Raw genomic sequence first — 21,985 nt, forward strand, 5'->3', positions numbered from 1 at the left:
ATTATGGTAACTTATTCCTTCCAACAGGGACGCGGGTGGCGCTGTGGGTTAAAACACAGAACCTAGGACTTGCTGATCAGAAGGTCAGCGGTTCAAATCCCAGTGACGGGGTGAGCTCCCGTTGCTTGGTCCCTGCTCCTGCCAACCTAGCAGTTCAAAAGCAAGCCAGTGCAAGTAGATAAATAGGTACTGCTCCGGCGGGAAGGTAAATGGCGTTTCCATGCACTGCTCTGGTTTGCCAGAAGTGGCTTAGTCATGCTGGCCACATGACCCAGAAGCTGTACGCCGGCTCCCTCGGCCAATAAAGCGAGATGAGCACCACGACCCCAGAGTCGATCACGACTAGACCTAACGGTCAGGGGTCCCTTTACCTTTACCTATTCCTTCCAACAATGATGGCTAAACTGTGGTGCTACAGATTTTGTTGGACTCCAGTTCCCATCCACTATGATCAACACAGCCAACGGTCAGGAAGATGGAAGTTGTAGACCAGAAACAACTGGAAAGCCACAGGCTCCCCATCTTTGCCTTGTAAGGAACAATAACAAAGACATCCATATGGCTGTAGAGACATATTTGCTGTATCATACAAATAATATAAAATGACTACCTCCAGGAAAAAATGTTAATCTAATGATCTAGAAATCAGTACATATGTCTATATGGAATTATGTCTAATTCCATATATAGGAATTATTAATGTTAAAGCAATTCTATGTTCATATTTCTGTAATTTCCCCAATAACCATTTTGGAAACAATTGGCAAGGATTATGAAGTCCCATTGCTTAAAATTGGTATGTTCCGATCTCTTTTACAGAAATAAATGAAACTGATAAGTGCTTACAATCGGCTTGGCTATGGCCAGTATGTTTTTATTTCCAAGATATGAACCAAAAGATTTTAATTTCCAAGGAACATCCATTATTATTCAATAAGGGTTGGACCCAGAGATCAACATGCAGAAGGTCAACATGGAAGCTGATTTCTCTCTCCCCCAGCAAACTGCCCCCAGCAGCTCCCCGAAAAGTCTCTGCAAAATTACATACCATAATAACAAACAAAAACAATACCCCCCACACAATGGAGCCCCCTTTATCCCCAAGATAGGGTTGCAACCACTTATAATGGAATTTCATGTAACAGGAATAAAGACTTGGCCTGGATTGATAAAGGTTGCAATACGTCCAGAATTTTCCGGATAGAGCAGGTATTTGGCCCTTGTAAACAGCGTATGGGTGGAAATTGGGAAAATCTGGACGTTTGGCAGCCTATGTCGGAAGTATAGATTTTGGCGAATTTCATTTAAAAATAGCTCAAAAACTTTTTTTGAGATTTTGCAAAGAAAGCTCAACTACGTTGGCCAAACTTTTTGAAATATGGCAACCCTATGATATATGATCAGAGCATTGCTCACACTTACTTGTATGTTCGTATTCCACTGCTCCAGAAACAACATCTACTTGTGGAAAGCGATCCACCACAATCCCGTCTTTCTTCACAACCCCATATTTAGGATTTCGAGCGAGCATGAACATCAGCTGCATGTCTTCACTGTCTTCATCAGTAGCATAAAGGTTCTCCGAGGTGATGGCCACTGCCTTACCCTCTGGGCATTCGATGGAGGGAATGAGGTCAGCATTCATGACAGGAGGTTCATCATTTACTGGATTCACCTGGAAAAAATACGCTTGAGAGCAAAACTGTGCTGGCCATTCATTTCTGTGTGTAAGCATGGTTGCAAAGACGGGAAGCTATGACCGGATGAAGGGAATGTTTTATTTACAGCAAAGAGTAAATGCTGGTAGATTTGGGTTCAGTTAAGCAGAACACCAGCTACTGATGCTGCTGTTGAAAATAGGGTGGCGCTGTGGGTAAAACCTCAGTGCCTAGGATATGCCGATCGCATGGTCGGCGGTTCGAATCCCCGCGGCGGGGTGAGCTCCCGTCTTTCGGTCCCAGCTCCTGCCCACCTAGCAGTTTGAAAGCACTCCTAAGTGCAAGTAGATAAATAGGTACCGCTTTATAGCGGGAAGGTAAACGGCATTTCCGTGTGCTGCGCTGGTGCTGGCTCGCCAGAGCAGCTTCGTCACGTTGGCCACGTGACCCGGAAGTGTCTCCGGACAGCGATGGCTCCTGGCCTCTTAAGTCAGATGAGCGCACAACCCTAGAGTCGGACACGACTGGCCCGTAAGGGCAGGAGTACCTTTACCTTTATTTTTATTTTTATTTTTATTTTTATTTTTATTTTTATTTTTAATAATAATAATAATAATATTGCCTAGCCCATCTGGCTGAGTTTCTCCAGCCACTCTGAGCAGTTCACAACACATATAAATACATTGTAAAATGTCAAACATTAAAAACTTTCCAATACTAAGGAATAGAAATTTGGAAAAAAAGGACAGATTAACAAAAAGAAGGTAAAGAAGACATTACAGTTATAGGCAACTGTTGTGCCTACAAATTGTGAAAACCCATGTATTCGCTTACAGATAGGCTATCCTAAGGCAGATCTTCGCATTTCATGGTAGGAAATTAGGATTTGTCAATGTTTCTAAATATAGGTGTCTCATCTCCACATGTGCAAACATGAAAGGGAGCATTGACATAATATATTAAGAAAAGAAAAGCAGCCTTGGAATGATAGATATTGAGCAGTGGGGGAGGGAGATGTTTAACCTTTTCCCAGCCCATATATTGACTCAAAATCCCACCTCCTAACCAAAGGGTTAAAATTTGTTTATATGCATTATGGGGGTAGGGGAGAGAGAGAGAGAAAGAATTCTGGAAAGTATAATTTTGAGCAAGGAAATGGTGGGCGAGGAAAGGGTTAAGCACCCCTCCTTCTACTACTTGTCTTGAAATTGAATCACTTCCCAAGCTTATTTTTATAGCATCCATATTCCATCGCATGGAATATGGGACCCCTGACCATTAGGTCCAGTCGTGACTGACTCTGGGGTCGTGGTGCTCATCTCTCTTTATTGGCCGAGGGAGCCGGCGTACAGCTTCCAGGTCATGTGACCAGCATGACTAAGCCGCTTCTGGTGAACCAGAGCAGTGCACGGAAACGCCGTTTACCTTCCCGCCAGAGCGGTACCTATTTATCTACTTGCACTTTTGACGTGCTTTTGAACTGCTAGGTTGGCAGGAGCTGGGACCGAGCAACGGGAGCTCACCCTGTTGCGGGGATTCGAACCGCCAACCTTCTGATCGGCAAGTCCTAGGCTCTGTGGTTTAACCCACAGCGCCACCCATGTCCCATGCATTTGGATATAACCCCATAAATGTACAATTTAAAAAAATATAAATTTTGATGCAGCTGTTAAAAAAACAATGCAGGGTTTGTTTGTTTTTTTGCTGTCTAATGCAGAGAAGAACATGCACCTATTTGATGCAGCACCTATTTGTCTCACTGAGGGTCCAGAACTGTAGAAGCATAACCCTCTGCAAACACCCCTAGTGTACTGATATCTTCCTAATTTTTAAAATAATGGGCTTTATACAACTCCACGTAAACCTACTGAAATGGATGGACCCAGTGCTTTTTTTCCTAGAAAAATAGGTGTTGGTATTCACAGTAAGTGTTACAGTAAGTGTCACATTTTTAAAAATAAATAAATAACAGAAGTGCCGGTACTACGTACCCTTCAGTTACCCCCCCAACCCCCCCCCCACAAACAACAACAACAAAACAACAACGCACTGAATGGACCTAAGTTAATCACACCCATTCATTTCCATGGGCTACTCAGAGTATAAGCAACATTGACTAAAACATCCCAGTGTAGCCAAGCTGATTTTTGACTTTTAATAAACTAAGGAGTTTTAGCAAACAATGGTGGGCCCAAATATATACAAAACACAGCACAGTGTTTATTTGCAAGTGGTTTTCAAGTCCTTTAAGGATGAAACATTCATACGTAAAAATGAAGCACCTCTCTTTTGCTGATGCATTGCATTTTTTAGCATTTAATTCTGAGTGGATTCATCCCTGACAGTACAGGAAAAACTGAAAGGTGCAGGTATCTCTTACAATAATACCCATCAAACACGTATAACATAAGCCTCAAAAGTGCAGAAGAATCCCTATCTCGTCCAAGACCTCCCAGTTTCTAAAATAACCACAAAGCCCCCTGAAAATTGTTATCTTCCAGAGAACTAATATTCTGATGAATCTCACACTGACCTGAACTTGCAGAATGAACTCAAAGGAATTGATACCATCTGTAGCTGCAAGCAGGACACGGTCCAGCAGAACCTCAGAACCGTCGTGAAGGTACCTGCGGGGATAACATTCTGAACTCATTTCAAATGTTTGCATTGTTACCACTGCTGCCATCAGCACCACACATCTATTACAATATATAGGAATTCACAGTCCTTGCCCAGAGATCTAACAATCTACGTTAGTAGTTAAAGACAGAGGTGAAAGGCAAAGAAAGGGGATGGGGCGTCAAATCTTAGGAAGGAACATAGGAAAATGCCTTATACTGAGACAGAACATTGGTTCACCTAGTTCAGCATGGTTTACATTGAGTGGCAGCAGTTCTTCAGGGTTTTGGACACCCCTAGTCCCAGCTGGAGAAGCCAAAGATGGAACCTGAGACCTTCTGCATGCAAACCACTGAACTATGGCCTCGTGGTGCATGCTCTAGTTATCTCCCGCTTGGACTACTGCAATGCACTCTACGTAGGGCTACCTTTGAAGGTGACCCAGAAACTACAACTAATTCAGAATGCGGCAGCTAGACTGGTGACTGGGGGCGGCTGCCAAGACCACATAATACCGGTCTTGAAAGACCTACATTGGCTCCCAGTATGTTTCTGAGCACAATTCAAAGTGTTGGTGTTGACCTTTAAAGCCCTAAACGGCCTTAGCCCAGCATACCTGAAGGAGCGTCTCCACCCCCAGCATCCAACCGGGACACTGAGGTCCAGCACCGAGGGCCTTCTGGCGGTTCCCTCATTGTGAGAAACAAAGCGTCAGGGAACCAGGCAGAGGGCCTTCTCGGTAGTGGCGCCCGCCCTGTGGAACGCCCTCCCATCAGATGTCAAAGCGATAAGCAACTACCTGACATTCAGAAGGCATCTTAAGGCAGCTTCAGGGAAGTTTTTAATGTGTGACATTTTAGTGTATTTTTGGTCTCTGTGGAAGCCGCCCAGAGTGGCTGGGGAAACCCAGCCAGATGGGCGGGGTACAAGTAATAAATTATTATTATTATTATTATTATTATTATTATTATTATTATTATTATTATCTCTCGAGTACAGGTGGACTTCCGAGCGCCTGAAGCCACTGCCTGTAGGAGAAGCTGGGATACCAAGCAGTTGTTTTGTCTTCCAACCCTTGCCAGGCCAGAACCTGAGGCAAGCTTGCCTTTTGCCCAGTGGCTGAAAAACACTGCTGCTCCTTTCGGCAAGGAGTCTTTTGATTCGCAATAAGACTTAGTGCCGATAGACTGGAATAGATGGGATTAGCATTTGTATGCTTGAGAATCCAATTTCTTACTACTTTTATCGTTCCGCAAAATAAATTAGGGTATTTATTTATTTCAATTTCTATACCGCTTTATAATTTTAATAAAAATCTCAAAGCGGTGTACAGCATATTAAATCAATATATGAATAAAACAATAGCCGGGTGATGTTCCTCAGGCCTCACGAGGAGCCTCTTCAGTAGGGCTGGCGAGTCTGGCCAGGTGGAAAGGGCCTTGTGGGGAGTGGCCTTCACACTCACAGCTGGGTGATGTATTTATTTGCATATTTATAACCTGCCCTTTCATTTTTTTAAAAAAAATAAAAATAAAAATCAAGGCAATATACAACATATAAAAATAAAATCAGTAAAAAGCATCCACAAAACCATAAATAATATCATTTCCAGTACTCTCTTCAGGGTATCAGACAGGGGACTTTCCCTGTCATACCTGAGGAAGCCAGAGGTTGAAGTTATGGTCCTCCTTTCTCTTCCTCCTTCACTGGAGTAGTTAGTAGTAGTACTGATACCAACACAGGGATTAATTTAATGCTACACTGAGCATGCTTCACTTACTTACTTACAAGGCTTACTTACTGCCTGCTGTGTAACAACAGCAGCAACTATAAAGCTTCCCTCCCTTATTAAATTAGGTGGCTGAAAAAAGAATCCAGGAATGGGTATGAAATAATTTTTGAGTTTGGTTTTGGTACTGCTCACAGATTTAACAGCTGAGTGTTCTCAGAGAATGTCACCCCACTAAGCCAGTATTTTTTGTGAGCGGTTGCAGACCTTAGGTTTGTAATAATGAACTACAGTGGTACCTCAGGTTACAGACACTTCAGGTTACAGACACTTCAGGTTACAGACTCCGCTAACCCAGAAATAGTACCTCAGGTTAAGAACTTTGCTTCAGGATGAGAACAGAAATTGTGCTCCGGAGGCCCGGCAGCAGCGGGAGGCCCCATTAGCTAAAGTGGTACCTCAGGTTAAGAACAGTTTCAGGTTAAGAACGGACCTCCAGAATGAATTAAGTTCTTAACCAGAGGTACCACTGTACTTCTTCATGCAGCATATAGCTCTTATCGGAGGCAGTGATGCCCACCAACTTGGATCACTTTGAAAAAAGGATTAGACATATTAGAAGAGTCTACTGGCCACAGGGTCCGAGTTTCACTTGCACTGTCAGAAGCAGCATGCTTCTGAACATCAGTTGCTGGGAATAAGTTGTTGGGCAAGATCTTTTTATGTAAACAAAACAAAACAAAATAGGTCCCACAAGCCTGAAGTCTGCCCTCTCCTGCTTTGCAGTGGAGCGGAAAAGGCCCTGTCTCAAAAAACAAACACAAACAAACAACCAAAACAAGTAGAGATCAGAGATGATGTTCTGTACCAGCCTTCACTGGCATTCTAGCTTTGTATCTGCAGGGAAGTGTGTGTGTGTGTGTGTGTGTGTGTGTGTGTGTGTGAGAGAGAGAGAGAGAGAGAGAGAGAGAGAGAGAGAGAGAGAGATTCCAACCTTTGATCCTCAATCTACAGGTCAATTGCTGGAGTTCATCAAAACATACATCACAGTCATTTGTTTCTGCTCTCAGTACTGTTTTGATTCATGGGCTGAATTAGCAGAATCTACATCAAGAACAGAGCAGGCATATATATATTCAGCGCCTTCTAACCTGACTTTGGACAGGTGCAGGTCTTCACAGGTGAGCCAATCCCCCTGATTCATAGGAATCCCAGCCAGCTCAACAGCTCCGTGACGAGGTGGCCTTAGCAGATGGATGTGGATGTTCTCCTGTTTGGTGTCCACATCTGAAATCAAAATGTGGCCCTCTGTAATGGTACATGACCCCCCTTCTTCTACTTTCAAGTTGTTTGTGAACACCTGAAGAGAAGGAAAGAGAGAAAAGTTCCTCTCAGAAGATGCTTTTGTTGATCCTTTTACCTTGAGGTAATCTTTTTTTACCACATCATTTTGCACAGCTGAAAAAGGGGAGATGATTTACCTACAGTATTTGCAGGACGGCCACAGTGCAAGCTTTATACAATTGTCATTAAGTCAGGAATATGATTTTAGAAAAAGAAAGAAACTAGGGTAACCAACGACAGACACAAACACACATACATTGGTTGCACTTTGTGAAATTTGCCCATGTTTGGCTACATTTAAAGTTAGTGAGATCCCATAACATTAAAGAAATATTATACAGTAGTATGATCAAATTGTGAGCAGAATTTGAGCTATGAGCAATAGAAGTAATTCGAGTATATTATTGTGGTTATGATTTGATAGATAGAAGATCGGGTGTGGCAGAAGGAGAGAAAGAACAACTTCATGGAAAAAGAGGTGGGAAGTTGGAAAAATAAGAGAAAAGACAAAACTGTGTTTTGACTGCATATGTTAAAAATGTTGAAACAATAAAATATATTTTTTTTAAAAAAGGAGGGATTAAGCACTCCCTATACAGCCCACCAGTATTTCCATGCAAATGATACAATCTGCCCTGTATTCACATTAATGAAAAGCCACAAGCTTGGGAAACACATGTTTGTCCAAATAATGTGTGGTTTCTATTCTGAGACAGTAGGATGGAAAGCAAAACTTATCCTTCTTAAATGTGTTTGAGGAAGACATGATCTAATGCTAAAAATATTATACTTTGATTTCATCATTCAAGAGCTGAAACAACAAAAAGGAAAAAAAATTCACAAGCCCAAACAACAGCTTCTTCTTTTTTAGCTAAGTTCAACCCTGAACAATGTCAAATTTCTAATTTTCTCTTGTTCCTGTTAGCATTACAGTCATACCTCTGGAGCTTGATTGTCTACTGGGACAATGGTAATGTTAAAACAGATCCCCTGCAAAGTGTTGCCATGTCGATTGCCGACTGAAAATGTGAACTGGATATACTGAGGATCAGGGCCGATATCTTGCAACGGTGGCATGTAAGCAACTTTCATGTGGTTTATGGCATGCTAGGAGCAAAAAAACAAACAAAATGTAAGGGATATATTCACCCCCCAATTCCCAAATCTAAACTTGCATTACTATCCACGGGATAGTATACCTAGTATTCAATATAGTAGGGGTGAGGAACCTACGACTTCCATCAGCCCCAGCCTCTTGGCCAAAAGATGATGGGAACTGTAGTTTAACAACATCTACAGGGCCACAGTGTGCCACTCCTGGTAAACATAAAGGGTATAGTAATAAACTCCACTGGTTTTCTAATCATCATATACCTGCGGGTATATGGCGGTACAGTGGTACCTCGGGTTACATATCCTTCAGGTTACATATTGTCAGAGCTGCCCAAGGTCCCAGCTCACAAAGGACCAACGCTGCTTCGTTGTTAGGTACAAAGTCTTTATTGAAGTTCAGTTTCACTTCCAGAGCCGCAGCGCGCAGCTCTACGTCTCAACTGTTAGACCGCTGATGCTCCGTCTGAGTCTCCTCCCCCTTGACACCAATTTAAGATTCTAGCCTTACTCCACCTCTTCCTCAGTTCCTTCCGCCTCTGATTCCGCCTGGCCGTTGGGGTCTCACCCTTTCTAGCCTCTTCTGACGCTGAGTCCCCTGAGCCTTCCCCCTCCCTCCGGCGGGCTTTAGGAGCTGGTTCCCCATCTGGGTCTCCTGCTGTTCCCCGCGCCTGTACATTTGAACTTGGTGCGCGTGCCCAGCCGGTAACTTTTCTCCTGACCGTTTCACTGCTGCTGCTGTCACTGCTTCCCCCTCTGGGGGGGCTAGCTGCAACTGACCTCCCCTCCGTTGGAGGCGTGGTCAGCCCTGACTCACTCTCTCTCCCCGCTGGAGGAGACGCTGGCCCTGACACATGTGACTCTTCCCCCCCACTACGCTCTGGTGGGGAAACTGGTCCCAATCCCCCACTGCTGCTTTGGGGTTCCCCTCTGTCTCCTTGCTTCTGGTGCGTCCCCCCTGGGACCCCCCTTGCCCTGACCATAGGCGCCCCCTTCTGGGAATCTTCTGATTCGCTGGAGAAGCTCATGGAATCTCTCGGGCCACTGTCATACTCCCCTACGCTGCCCTCGGATTCTTCCCCTTCGCTCTCCATTTCCTCTCTCCCCAGTGCTCCTGCTCCTGAGTCCCTGACACATACGCTTCAGGTTCCAGACTCTGCTAACCCAGAAATAATGCTTCAGGTTAAGAACTTTGCTTCAGGATGAGAACAGAAATTGTGCTCCGGTGGTGCAGCGGCAGCAGGAGGCCCCATTAGCTAAAGTGGTGCTTCAGGTTAAGAACAGTTTCAGGTTAAGTACGGACCTCCAGAACGAATTCAGTACTTAACCTGAGGTACCACTGTATACAAATTTAATAAATAATAATAATAATAATAATAATAATAATAATAATAATTACAGTAAGATCCCATATACAGTCGTACCTTGGAAGTCAAACGGAATCCAAATCATCAGAAAACCAAACTGCGGCTTCTGATTGGCTATAGGAAGCTCCTGCAGCCAATCAGAAGCTGCAGATGTTCGGGTTCCAAAAGAACGTTCATAAACTGGAACAATTACTTCTGGTTTTGTGGTGTTTGGAAGCCAAAACGTCCAAGTTCCAGGGGTTTTGACAACCAAGGTACAACTGTATGAAGTGAGGCGACTGGGTGACAGGTTTTAACCTTGATAACTAACCTGTGTGAATGATATCAGTGACGGAGTAGCAGGATCCTTAATCAGTTTAGGAATGCTGTCAACCATAAACAGTTTCCCAGCGTCCATGTGGCTGCGCAGAATGGTATTGTCATAATAGAGAACACATATGCAGAATCATATAACTTTTTAAATAGCAAAGGAAGATACAAATGTACATCCCAAAACTATTTTCTCTCACCAGAAATAGTCACCATCTCTGCATTAGGGTTATATACTTTTTACTCTGCCCCAACCCCCTCACACAATTATTTCATGTATCATAAAGGGATGGACTTTTGCTTAGAAACACTGAAAAGGGGACTAATTCTTCTCAGTTGTGAAAAGGTCACCCTGAAATGCGAAGTTGGAATCACTGTATTACTACTCATAAATATTAGCACTTAAAAAACCCACAAAAAACTTTATGGAACTCTTTTGAACTTTTACAGCTTTCTGGAACTTCCTAAAACTGTTTTGAACTTTCTAGAAGAAGAATCCAAATATTGGTCTATATAGAAAGCTTTGTGGGCAAACAACTAAACTTAACTTTTAATATTTGTTTCAGTGGCAATATACAATGTCACACAAGAACCTCGGTTTATTCTAAGCAATAAGAAGTGATCCACAATGTTTGAAACATTGTACAAGCATTAGAAAATTTGCAAGCTCTATTTTTCCTGTATTATAATACATACTATGCATGTTACATAATACATTATAGAGTTGCGTATTCAAAATCGATTTATTGATTTCGGGGTGACCTTTTTTCAAAAGATTTGGAAATGACACTTCATTCCTTTGTTTTTAGGCAAATGTTCATCAAACTAAGCTACAGGAACATGAGGTTGCAAAAAAGTTATAACCCTACTCCCCATCTCTACTGTTTCAGATAATTTCACAATGGATTGGGAAATCAAAGCAAGCAAAATATGAAATGCAATTAGGATTAATTTCCTGTCATTTCATCCATCTATCAGTGCTATGTGAAGTCACACAGTCAAAACCTTGAATAGTGAACTGATTGTAGGGTTCATGCTTTGCGGTCTATATCCAGTTGTTTGGACTGTGCTTGTTGCTTCAGAAAAGATCTGAGCAGTCGAATAGGAGACATCAATTCTCAGAACCTAGGGCTGCTATACGTTTGGGATTTCCTGATTTCCTTGGATTTGTCTGTCGGAAATAGCATCTGGGTGAGTTTTCCAAAAATTGGTACAAATGTCCAGGAAAACCCGGGCTTATGGAAATCCATGTCAGAAGTGTTGATTTTTTGGAATAAAAATATGGAGGGGGAGGGGGGAGGTTGCAGAAACAGCTCAACAATTTTGGCCCAAAAAACAGCTCAACAACTTTTGTGTCCAATTTTTCATTTTTTAAAAAACAATGGCAACCCTACAGAACTGTACTTTCACATCTTTTCTCAAAGCAGATTTGAATTTTTTTTGGGGGGGGGGATTTGCTTTCTGCTGGCTCATTATCTTCTGACCGCTGCTGTGCTTCACCATATTAGTTTGTGTGCATTAACCGTTTTACATCTGTTCATAAATTAAGCATGGAAAATGACTCTTAACTTTCAACTTTCTTGGGCATATGAAATTAACCAAAATTATCTTGAATTTTTGCTTAGTCCTCAAGAAAGAAGGGCATTTTCGCTTGCCAGGTTTAATTCAAATCCTTCAAACCTCCTATGGAAGGTTCTTGGGAATGGTGGAAGGAGAAGGAATTTGCCCATGTGAAGACCATCAGGTGGAAACTCTTACACATATGGTTCTTAAATGTAAACTATATGTTGATTTCCGCCAGCAGTTCTTAGATCAACTCTGCATCCCCAATGGAAACCAGAGTTCGAGGTCATACATTTTCTATTATTGGGGAATAATCAGGAGCTCACCAAGTTAGTGGCTAAATATCTTTATCTTTTTTTTGTCATTGAAACACATTGCAGACGTCTGATCTCCCTGGAGACCTAGAGATGTAATGTTAGACTGCTTTGCCTCTTTCAGTTGACGAATGTTTTGTGTCACTGGGAAGGTGGGAATTTTGTATTGATTTGCTATGGATGTTTGTATGTGATGCCAATAAAAGGTTTGATGTTGATGAAAATGACAGTGGTAGCTAGCAAGACCGAGACTGGCACCGTGTGGGCAATGAAGAAGAAGGGGAAATGGGCTTTGGTCAGACTCCTTTGAAAACATTCTTAACTCCCCTATCCGAGGAACACAAATACAAATGCTAATTACTAATCACAGTTTTGCTAGGTTATCACCAGCTCTGCCATGCAACATACTGAAAATGCACCTTTTTCTTATGACAAGTAACCATTCACACAAGCCTTACTTATGCACAGAAGAGAAGAATGGAGAAGAAGTTATAGTATAGATGATCTCCCTTTCCTGTGCTTCTCTGTCGATATAACTGAGATGTTTCTTTGTTAGATGGGCGATCTCAGTTTCCTTGACAATTAGATGGCGGCTCGTCCCTGAAATTTCTTTGGGAAGTTGATCATCTGAAGGAATTATGTGCACTCTGACTTCCTAGTGTAAGGATTTAGAAAACCATTATATAGTGGTGGTGGTCAGGACACCCAGGTCATTGGAAATATTGCAGCAAAAAGGCCATGGTGTTTAGACAGTGTTAGACAATAAGCATTTAGCATCTGCTGGAAGAAATGACAAGACAGAAAAAGATGCTAAAATATTCCTCAAGTGTCCTGTGATTCAATAGATTTCTGTTAAAGTCACTATTTGAAAACTTTACAATGTATTTTTTCATGAGATCTTAAACTTGGGTTCTAGAACTGCCCATGACTGTTGTTTTTAAAGATGTGTACATACAAGTTCAATTTGTTGAAACCCAGACAGACAGAACAGACAGACAGACAGATATTACAAATAAATCCCAGCATTTTCTGTTATCCAGATTGTGTCTAATTATTCACCATATTAAGGCAATTTCAGATTTTCTGTTTGCCTGCTATGCAATCCCTTCCCTGAATATTGATACATAGACTTGAAATTTGTGAAGCACTTTAGTAATATAATGGGCTGAATTCTTCTGGTTTAAGGAAAAGTAGTCTATCACATTTTACAGTACACTCCTGTGTATGTTTACTTGGGAGTAAATCCCACAGTGAGCGTGTTTAGGAGTGCAGTCCATGATTATATGCAAAAACAAACAAACTATGCTGCCAACATTAAGTGAAAAGCATAAAAAGTCAACAATAAAATGACATTCATAAAACACAGGTGTCACTGTGTTCTCCCTTGTGGCCTTGCAATATATTCCCCCAATGACATACCTGAGTTTCTGAAAGATTGGGAGGATCATTAGAGTCACACAGAACGAATTCAATGGAATCTTCAAATATTTCTCCTCCTAAGTGATGGTAGTAAATGATCCCATTGAACAGATCTTTCTGAAGAAATTTAGTGACAGGATAACCTGGTGAATCACAGAAGAAAATATATTTTAGACCTATAAGAATTAGGGCCTTGTATTTAATGCCATAATGGTGCTCCTGTGAAGGCCTTGTGGTTTTTCTAAAATAAAAACCCCAAGTATTTTACTGATACCTCCACTGTGGAGGAGAATATGACCCTTTATAATAATAAAAAAATGGTCAAACTCTCTGCCACAGGGCTCAGTTATCTTCCATTTAGCATGTCTGACGTTACATTCTCCCTTAAAGCTGCCAGGGATCTTTGGACCATGAAAATATCCTTGGCTGCCCAAGTCCTTTTTAATGAAAAGCAAATAAAAGAAATTTCTCTTGAGAAATAAACATTTATGAGGAAATGTTTTACCAACCAAACTCAAAGCAACTCAGTAGCAGTCTATCAACTTTCTTGGGCATGACTGAGGTGTACACTTTGGTTTTCTTCATTGGCTAGGGATTATTAGACAAAGGACTATAGCGTCTAGCTTGCCTGAATGCAAGATAGAGGGGATTTGTGAGAAACTAGCCTATTGTAAAAAGGTAACAGTTACATTTGCTGCACTGCCTCCCACTGGCATGAATGTTGCCCGGAATGGGAAGAGTTTCTTAAGCTTGAAAAGGCTCTCAACCCCTCGACTCAGGGCCGTCTTTAACATATGTGCCGTCAAAGTGCAAAGATCTGCCCAGTGCCCCCAAATTAACTTTTATTGAGCTTTTATGGGGAGGAGGGAAGCCCAAAGTTGTTGACCATCAACGCAGCAGAAAAGCTGCTTTTGTTTCCTGACTCATCAGGAATATTTGATACTAAGGAGTAACAGAGCAACGGAGGGGGGGGGGGGCTGGGGACTTTTGTTCCATTGCTTTTCACTGCAACTGATCAAGAGGGACTGGTTGGCGCCCCCCAGAATTTGGTACCCAGGTGCCCCACGCCCCTTGCACCCCTGGGTAAAGACGGCCCTGCCTGGACAAGAGTCTCATCTTAAACAAATTCATTATGCAGGGTGCCCCCAAATTTATGCGCATTGCCATTAAATCGTGTGTGCACACCACATCTTGTGATCGATTATGCAGGGTGTGGCTTAACTTGCATTATCAAACCAAAGCTGAAACTCACAGCCTGTTTACTAAGGCCTGGAAAACAGTTGAAATCTCAAGCGTTAGAAAGGGATATGGGAATATATCTGAAAGCTAGACATAGACATAACACACACACACACAAATAAGCAGAAAGAAAGATGCTCTCCCCCCTTCAGCTTGTCTAACATTTTACCAATTAGGTCTGGTCCAGGTTTCTTCATGATTTCTCCTGCCTGTGATGCTTTGGTTATATTGAAGAGTATGTAGTCATCGCTAGAGTCCATGTCGGAGGCTTGAAGCATTGAGCCTTGGATCAGAATTGTCTGTCCTTCATGCACTTCTATTTCAACATTACTGATGAGAAATGGAGGGCTGTCATCTTTAGGCAGAATGTTGATTGGAAATTTGTGGCGACTGCTGTGTTGGTTATCAAAGATCCTGAAGACAATATAGTCCTTTGTGGAATCACTGTCATCGTGATGGTAACGGACAAGACCATCCTTAAGGTCTGAGACTGTGAACATGAATCCCTTTCCTCCTGTCAGACAACAGCAGGAACATGATTCATAATGGGTGTATGCTTTTAAAAAAGGTAATGCTACTTTAGAAGGTGTGAAGCTTATGAACAGAAATGATTAAGTTTATAAGAGGTAGAAATTGGAGGGCCAAGACCAGGAAATCATAAAAGATTTCAGCCCTGTACAAATTCACTCACTGGGTCACCATTGGTGATCATCCCTCCTCATGAATTGCAGAAAACAATCTTGTTACATAGAAGAGAAGCTTCCAGACTAGCCAGGCCAAAGAATAACCACCATTAAATGAATATGATTCCTTCACTACAAACATCAGAAGTGGCTTACTGGATCAATGCTGGTTCACTGAGTGACAGACACAACATCGTTTTTCTCTGGAATGTTAGTGAAGCAAACAAGAACATATTGCAACAGAATCCAAACTATGTTGTGAATGCAACAACATATAGGCTTCCATGTCACAAGAGCACATTATCTGGAAGAGTTAATGAGTTACCCACACTTAAAATTGCAGAATAATAATTTTGCAACATGTGGCAATTAAAATGCACCAAACAATTTCCCACAATTTTTTATACAAATACCATGGGGTGCAATTTGACATTCTATCCCTTTTTTTGGTGTGCTTTTAAAAAATGTACATGAAAAATGTGCATTTAAATTAGATATTTGTTCCCTAAAATACATGGTTTGTTTTTGGGTTTTGTTTTACACTTTTCAATGCATTCCCTCCACCTGAAATAGAGGGATGATCACCAATGGTGACCCAGTGAGTGAATTTTTAGTTTTTGTTTTACGTTGTTGTTTTTAAAAAAACTGCATTGGAAAATTCATAAACACACATAATCAGAATGACAGCTGCATTCCAATCTGCATATAAATTTGGGACCTGCAAATTAGGTTTCTTTGCTTTGAAATGCAGACCAAACACATTTCTCCTCTATTCCTAGTATCAAGCAGAGGGTTGTGACCAATGTTAGTCATACTCAGAGTGGACCCATTGAACTTGATTTGCATAATTAACTTAGGACTGTTAATTTCAATGGGTCTATTTTGAGTAGTACTTAGTTGGATACAACCCAGTCTTTCCCATCACTGGCTAGCTAATTCTTTAAAACTGAGATACAAGGGACTGCACTTGGAACCTTCTGCATGCAAAAATATGTCCTCTACCACCAAGCTATAGTTCTCCCCCTAACGTTTAGGGTCCAAAGGTTTAAGAAATACACACATGTGTCTTTAGTAACTTCATGTGGGGCCAGTACTAGACTTACAGCTGTGCAGAAGTCATACAAAGGCATTTGTCAGAAACCATGCCTCACTGTATAGTTCTCACAAGTGCTGTCTTGTCTAGGGTTGCGATACACCTGGAATTACCTGGAGATATCCAGAATATGGCAATCAGCAGAAATTGGTGTCTGGACAGAAATCGGTCAAATGTCCAGAAGAAGCTCAACAACTTTTCTGTCTGAATTTTCACTGTTTGAAAAATATGGCAACCCTAGTCTTGTCATGAGCCCACTAGCGGCTTCCTCCTCAAGTCCTCATTGTCATGGCAGCTGAAAAGGTGAACTGTTGCATGAACTGCACTGACCAATAGTAACATCTGTATACAGACATCAGGGAGGACACAATACCTCTTAGAGTGAGCTGTCCATGCTGTAGACCATCAACAGTGACTATGCGAACACCATTGATGTCGTCATTGTCTACAATCTGAAACTGCTCCCAAGTTATAGGGCGAGACTGTCCTTCCAGGAGATCAAGACCTAGAACAGAAACCCTGAACCTGTAATTTATTCAGAACAGTAAGAACAATAAGTGCAACCCAGCACTAATGGTGAATTCATTTCTATAACAGATGCCAACCACTTGCATGGGGACTTTGAGTAAACCATATTCAAACAACCATATGGTTTACTCAAAGGTCCCATGCAAGTAGTTGGCGTCTGTTATAGAAAGGAATTAATTTCATCCATATAGAGCTCTGGAGGTAACTCTTTGAAGCCTCATTTAGCACTGACCCCTTCAAGAAACTTCACTGGGGACAATGTCAGACCCTCCAATTGTTCCTATTTTCCAGGGAAAGTCCCAGATTTACAGAAGCCATCCTGGTTTTTGATTTGATCCCGAAATGTCCCACTTTTCCACAGGACGTCCCTATTCTCACCAGAAAAATGTTGGACGGTATGGAGTTATCTGAACCCCGAGCCATCTGAAGGCAGCCCTGTATAGGGAAGCTTTTTGATGTTTAATGTTTTATTATGTTTTTATGTATGTTGGAAGCTGCCTAGAGTGGCTGGAGCAACCCAGTCAGATGGATGAGATATTAATAATAATAATAATAATAATGGAATAGGACATCCCTATTTTCATCAGAGAAATGTCAGAGGGTGTGCAATGGCTTTCAGATCACATGCTCGTTTTGATTCAACAAGGGACACATGATACAGATATGAGTTGATATCATGAACCTCCCCGGAGGCAGCACAAAACTAGTGTCACTCTGAGCCTGGTTAGCTCAGTTGTGGTGCTAATAACTCCAAGGTTGCAGATTTGATCCCCGTAGCTGCATGTTCCTGCATTGTGGGGGGTTGGACTAGATTATCCTCAGGGTCCCTTCCAACTCTACAATTATACGAGTCAACGAGTCTATGACTGAAACAAACTCAGGACAATTTCTTTCCCCACAAAAATTTTCTGATTACTGTTCTGGAAATGGTTTATCCATTAATTATGAAAAATCTAAAATTTTAGTCTTCGAAAGAAGATTCTCCCAGTCTAAATGGGTGCTGGATGGCCATAACCTTGAACAGGTAAAATACTTCAGTTACCTAGGGCTCACATTCCATCATACAGGATCTTGGAAGCACCATTGGCAAACCTCCCTACAAAAGGCGGAGATTACAAAGCTAGCCATACATAGATTCTTTTTCACAAAGGGTGGCAAATATGTTCCAGCAGCCTTAAGGGTTTTCAACGCAAAGCCTGTTTCACAACTCCTGTATGCAGCAAATGTCTGGCATAATGGGGACCTGCCAAAGCTAGATGGCTTTCAGGCAAAATTTATACGATCTCTGCTGCAGGTACCTAACTGCGTCCCCAACTCCGTACTTCTGTTAGAAGCTGGTGAATGCCCAATTTCAACTAAAGCGTGGTGGGCTGCCCTAAAACATTGGCTCAGGATTTCAGTGTTTAATCTAGGGAAGGGTTTGTACCAACACCTGACCAATGAGGAATTTGTCAGCAAATGGCAGAAAACCATGGCTAAAAAGCCACCTCTATTGGTCTGTCTCCCCCCCCCAACTGTATTACCTGGGTTATGAAGGCGCCCAAAAGATTTTAAAGCAAAGATTATGGGACAATGCACACAGTGACTTGCGATCTTGATCACACGCAGTCTGTAGTCAGCTGGCAGTAGGAGTTCAATATGGGTATGTCTTTAAGTTAACATCTTACATCAAAAACCTGACAGTACCTAACTACCGAAGGGTTTTCACCAAAGCCAGACTAAATGTCTTCCCCTCTGCAGTGTTGGATGGTAGGTTGAGAGGAGTTCCCTACCAGGACAGACTTTGCTTGTGTGCTCAAGACATCGAGTCCATAAATCATATTTTGTTGCATTGTGAAAAATATGAGCAGGCCAGGGCTGAACTGATACTACTCTTGCTGGTACCTTTCCCGGGAAAATCAGAGGCTCACTATGTCAAACAAAATGCTTGGTTGACCTGGAGGTGGGCTGTATGAATTGTGTATTGATTTGTGATGATTTGTTGGGTCTCTGGACCATAATAAAGATTGATTGATTGATCTTTCCCCACAAAATAGCACAATCCCATGTGGCTTCTCATTTAAAAAGGCTAAAGAACCTATGGAAAGAATATTGGCTTGTTGCATTTGACCTCTGCAGCCACATCCTGTCTTTTAAAGAAAACTATCAAGCATAATATGAATTCTCACCAGTATTCCATGAGACCCGAGGAGCATTTGTGTGTGCCGTTCTAACAGAGATATGGATAGTAATTGGTGAACTTCTTTCAAAGTACAAATCATGAACTTCAAACTCCACCTGTTACACAAAAATGGAAACAGCATTTTCTAAAGATTACCTGGGAAGATGAAACAGCAGCTGACAAGTAAGAGACTATTGCAGAGTGGGGAACCTGCGGCCCTACAAATGTTGCTGGGCTGTCGCTACTGCCATCCCTGACCATTGGAGATGCTGTCTGGGGTTAATGGAATTTGGTGTCTAACAACATCTGGAGGGCCAATTGTTTACCAACCTCTGAGCTAGAGAAATCTTGAAAGATTTGGAGCTCAAAATAACATAGGAAAACAACCACAGAGAGGTTTAGAGTGCTAAATGGAACCAGAATGTTTAAAAGACCGTATGTTTTCCTCCATAATCTTCAATATTCCCCCTTTAAAAAAAAATGCTGTTCCCTGTAGTTAGTTTGTACAATATAATTCTTAAAAAAATGTTTCACACGTGAGACATTCATTTTAACTTCCACAAGAGGGAGCACTAATTATACTTCCATTGTATTTTTGCAACTGAAAATGAAAATGCTAGGAATTCTTTAAAAGAACAGAAATCACCCCCCTTTTAACCATTTTTTGAAAGAAAAAAAAACTAAACCAGAAAAAATTAAGGTAATAGATAAAAATAGGCTAAATAGCAGCTTATGGAACACATTTTCACTAAGGAAAGGGCACTGATGTCTCAGTTCCAACCATACTCACTGCCATTGCTATTTGCTAAAATTTAAAGAGATGACAAGATCCAGTCATAGGTGACATTTATCTTTTCTGTTTAAGCTCTCATAAGCATTTATGCATCTCAGATACTTGTAATTCTTTTCTAATGTTATTAAAATGTATAAGTTCTTTCATCTTATCGCCTCTCAACATCAACCATTCCTCACACAGCATGCACAATGGAACATGACAGATTCCCTGAAAGGATTAAAGGACGGCATTGAATGAAAAACATTGGTAATAATAATCATAATGATCATAAAGCAACTATATAACTTTCAAATGCTGTGATCCAAATTTTTAGTAACTTGGGGATTTATAAGGAAATTGGTTTTCATGTTTATTAAGCGGCAAATAGCCCTCATGATTCTGACAAATTAACCGAGGCAGTTGAAAAAAACTTTAGTGACACACTGAGATGGTTCACACGTGCATGCAGGTCACCAGATTCCTCATGATTTAATAACTTAACATTTGATGACCTGTAATACAATGTGTGAAATCACTCTGTTGAAAAGTGCTGTGATGTAACCAGAGAATGGGTCAAAAGTCCAGAGCCCCACTGAACAGGAGCCCCCTGTTCTGAAATGAAGTAACACACATTGCAGTCTATAGAGAGGGGGTCTAACAAGGCTATTAATTCCAGAGTCAAAAATTGCCTAACTGCCACCACCATGACTGGAAGTCACTGATCTATTTCTGGGCAATGATACTCAGCATGGTCTTCCTCTTCCTGCGAGGTAGGTTAGGCTAAGACAGCCTTTCTCAGCCTTGGATCCCTAGATGATGTTGGACTACAACTGCCATGATTCCTAGCCAGCATATAACGAATGGTGAGGGATGATGGGAGTTGTAGTTCAAGAACATCTGGGACATCCTGGGTTGAGAAAGGCTGGGCTAAAAGATGGCAACTGGCCGAAGGTCACCCAGTGAGCCACGCAGCTGAGAGGGGATTCGAACCCCATTCTCCCAAGTCAACACTCCAGTCATTGTGACACACGAAGGGGGGGGGGAGCTCCCGTTGCTCTGTCCCAGCTCCTGCCAACCTAGCAGTTCAAAAGCACACCAGTGCAAGTAGATAAATAGGCAGGAAGGTAAACAGCATTTCCATGCACTCTGGTTTCCGTCACAGTGTCCCGTTGCACCAGAAGTGGTTTAATTATGCTGGCCATATGACCCGGAAAGCTGTCTGTGGACAAACGCTGGCTCCCTTGGCCTGAAAGCAAGATGAGTGCTGCAACCCCATAGTCACCTTTGACTGGACCTAAGTGTCCAGGGGTCCTTTACTTTTACCTTTACCTACTCAGCCATGAAATTCCAAAATACCCTACGTGACAACAGAAGTGGAAAGAGAAAGGATTGCCAACAAAGGAGGAATGGCTTATGAAACTGATGGAACATAATGACATAAATAGGACATGATGACAAAGTTTTTAAGGAGTAATGGAGACCACTGATAATCACCAATATATGAAGTTGCAGGCAGGATTTGATATACAGTCAAACCTTGGTTGTCAAACACATCTGTTCCGGAAGCCCTTTCAGCTTCTAAAAAGTTCGACAACCAAGGCACAGCTTCTGATTGGCTGCAAGAGCTTCCTGCACTTAAGCGGAAGCCGCATCAGATGTTTGCCTTCTGAAAACATTAAAAAACCAGAGCATTTACTTTCAGGTTTTCGGCATTCGGGAGCCGAAACGTTCCAAAGCAGAGGTGTTTGGAAACTGAGGTTTGACTGTGTAAGCCAGGCATAGGTGAACTCAGCCCTCCAGATGTTTTGGGACTACAACTCCCATCATTCCTAGCTAACAAAACCAGTGGTCCGGGATGATGGGAATTATAGTCTAAAAACAACTGGAGGGCCAAGTTTGCCTATGCCTGGTATAAGCAATGGATTACTGAAATATTTGATGGTAGTGGGGTTTAGATAATAAAAATATGTGTATTATAAAACAGCTAATAAAAAGGAATAAACAAACAAACAAACATCAGGACAGTGGGAGTGGGAAGTTATCAAGAAACTATATATTTTTTTAAAAGTCTGTT

At 41.8% G+C, this 21,985-nt stretch overlaps 1 protein-coding gene across 1 annotated transcript in view; it reads right to left on the reverse strand.

Moving 5' to 3' along the window:
- The window catches only part of FREM1 (FRAS1 related extracellular matrix 1), a gene marked incomplete at its 5' end in the record, with an annotated part of 76,098 nt that overhangs the window by 43,017 nt on the left and 11,096 nt on the right, over nucleotides 1-21,985 (reverse strand). The window contains 10 exons of the mRNA XM_083592618.1: nucleotides 1,423-1,675; nucleotides 4,192-4,285; nucleotides 7,158-7,366; nucleotides 8,290-8,457; nucleotides 10,138-10,228; nucleotides 12,472-12,668; nucleotides 13,433-13,575; nucleotides 14,841-15,185; nucleotides 16,821-16,952; nucleotides 19,144-19,252. Of these exons, the coding sequence (XP_083448744.1) occupies nucleotides 1,423-1,675; nucleotides 4,192-4,285; nucleotides 7,158-7,366; nucleotides 8,290-8,457; nucleotides 10,138-10,228; nucleotides 12,472-12,668; nucleotides 13,433-13,575; nucleotides 14,841-15,185; nucleotides 16,821-16,952; nucleotides 19,144-19,252 (1,741 nt within the window). The remainder of the gene's footprint in view (nucleotides 1-1,422; nucleotides 1,676-4,191; nucleotides 4,286-7,157; nucleotides 7,367-8,289; nucleotides 8,458-10,137; nucleotides 10,229-12,471; nucleotides 12,669-13,432; nucleotides 13,576-14,840; nucleotides 15,186-16,820; nucleotides 16,953-19,143; nucleotides 19,253-21,985) is intronic.

Source organism: Podarcis filfolensis, assembly GCF_964270895.1.
Source record: "Podarcis filfolensis genome assembly, chromosome: 17".
NCBI classification, from domain to species: Eukaryota; Metazoa; Chordata; class Lepidosauria; order Squamata; family Lacertidae; genus Podarcis; species Podarcis filfolensis.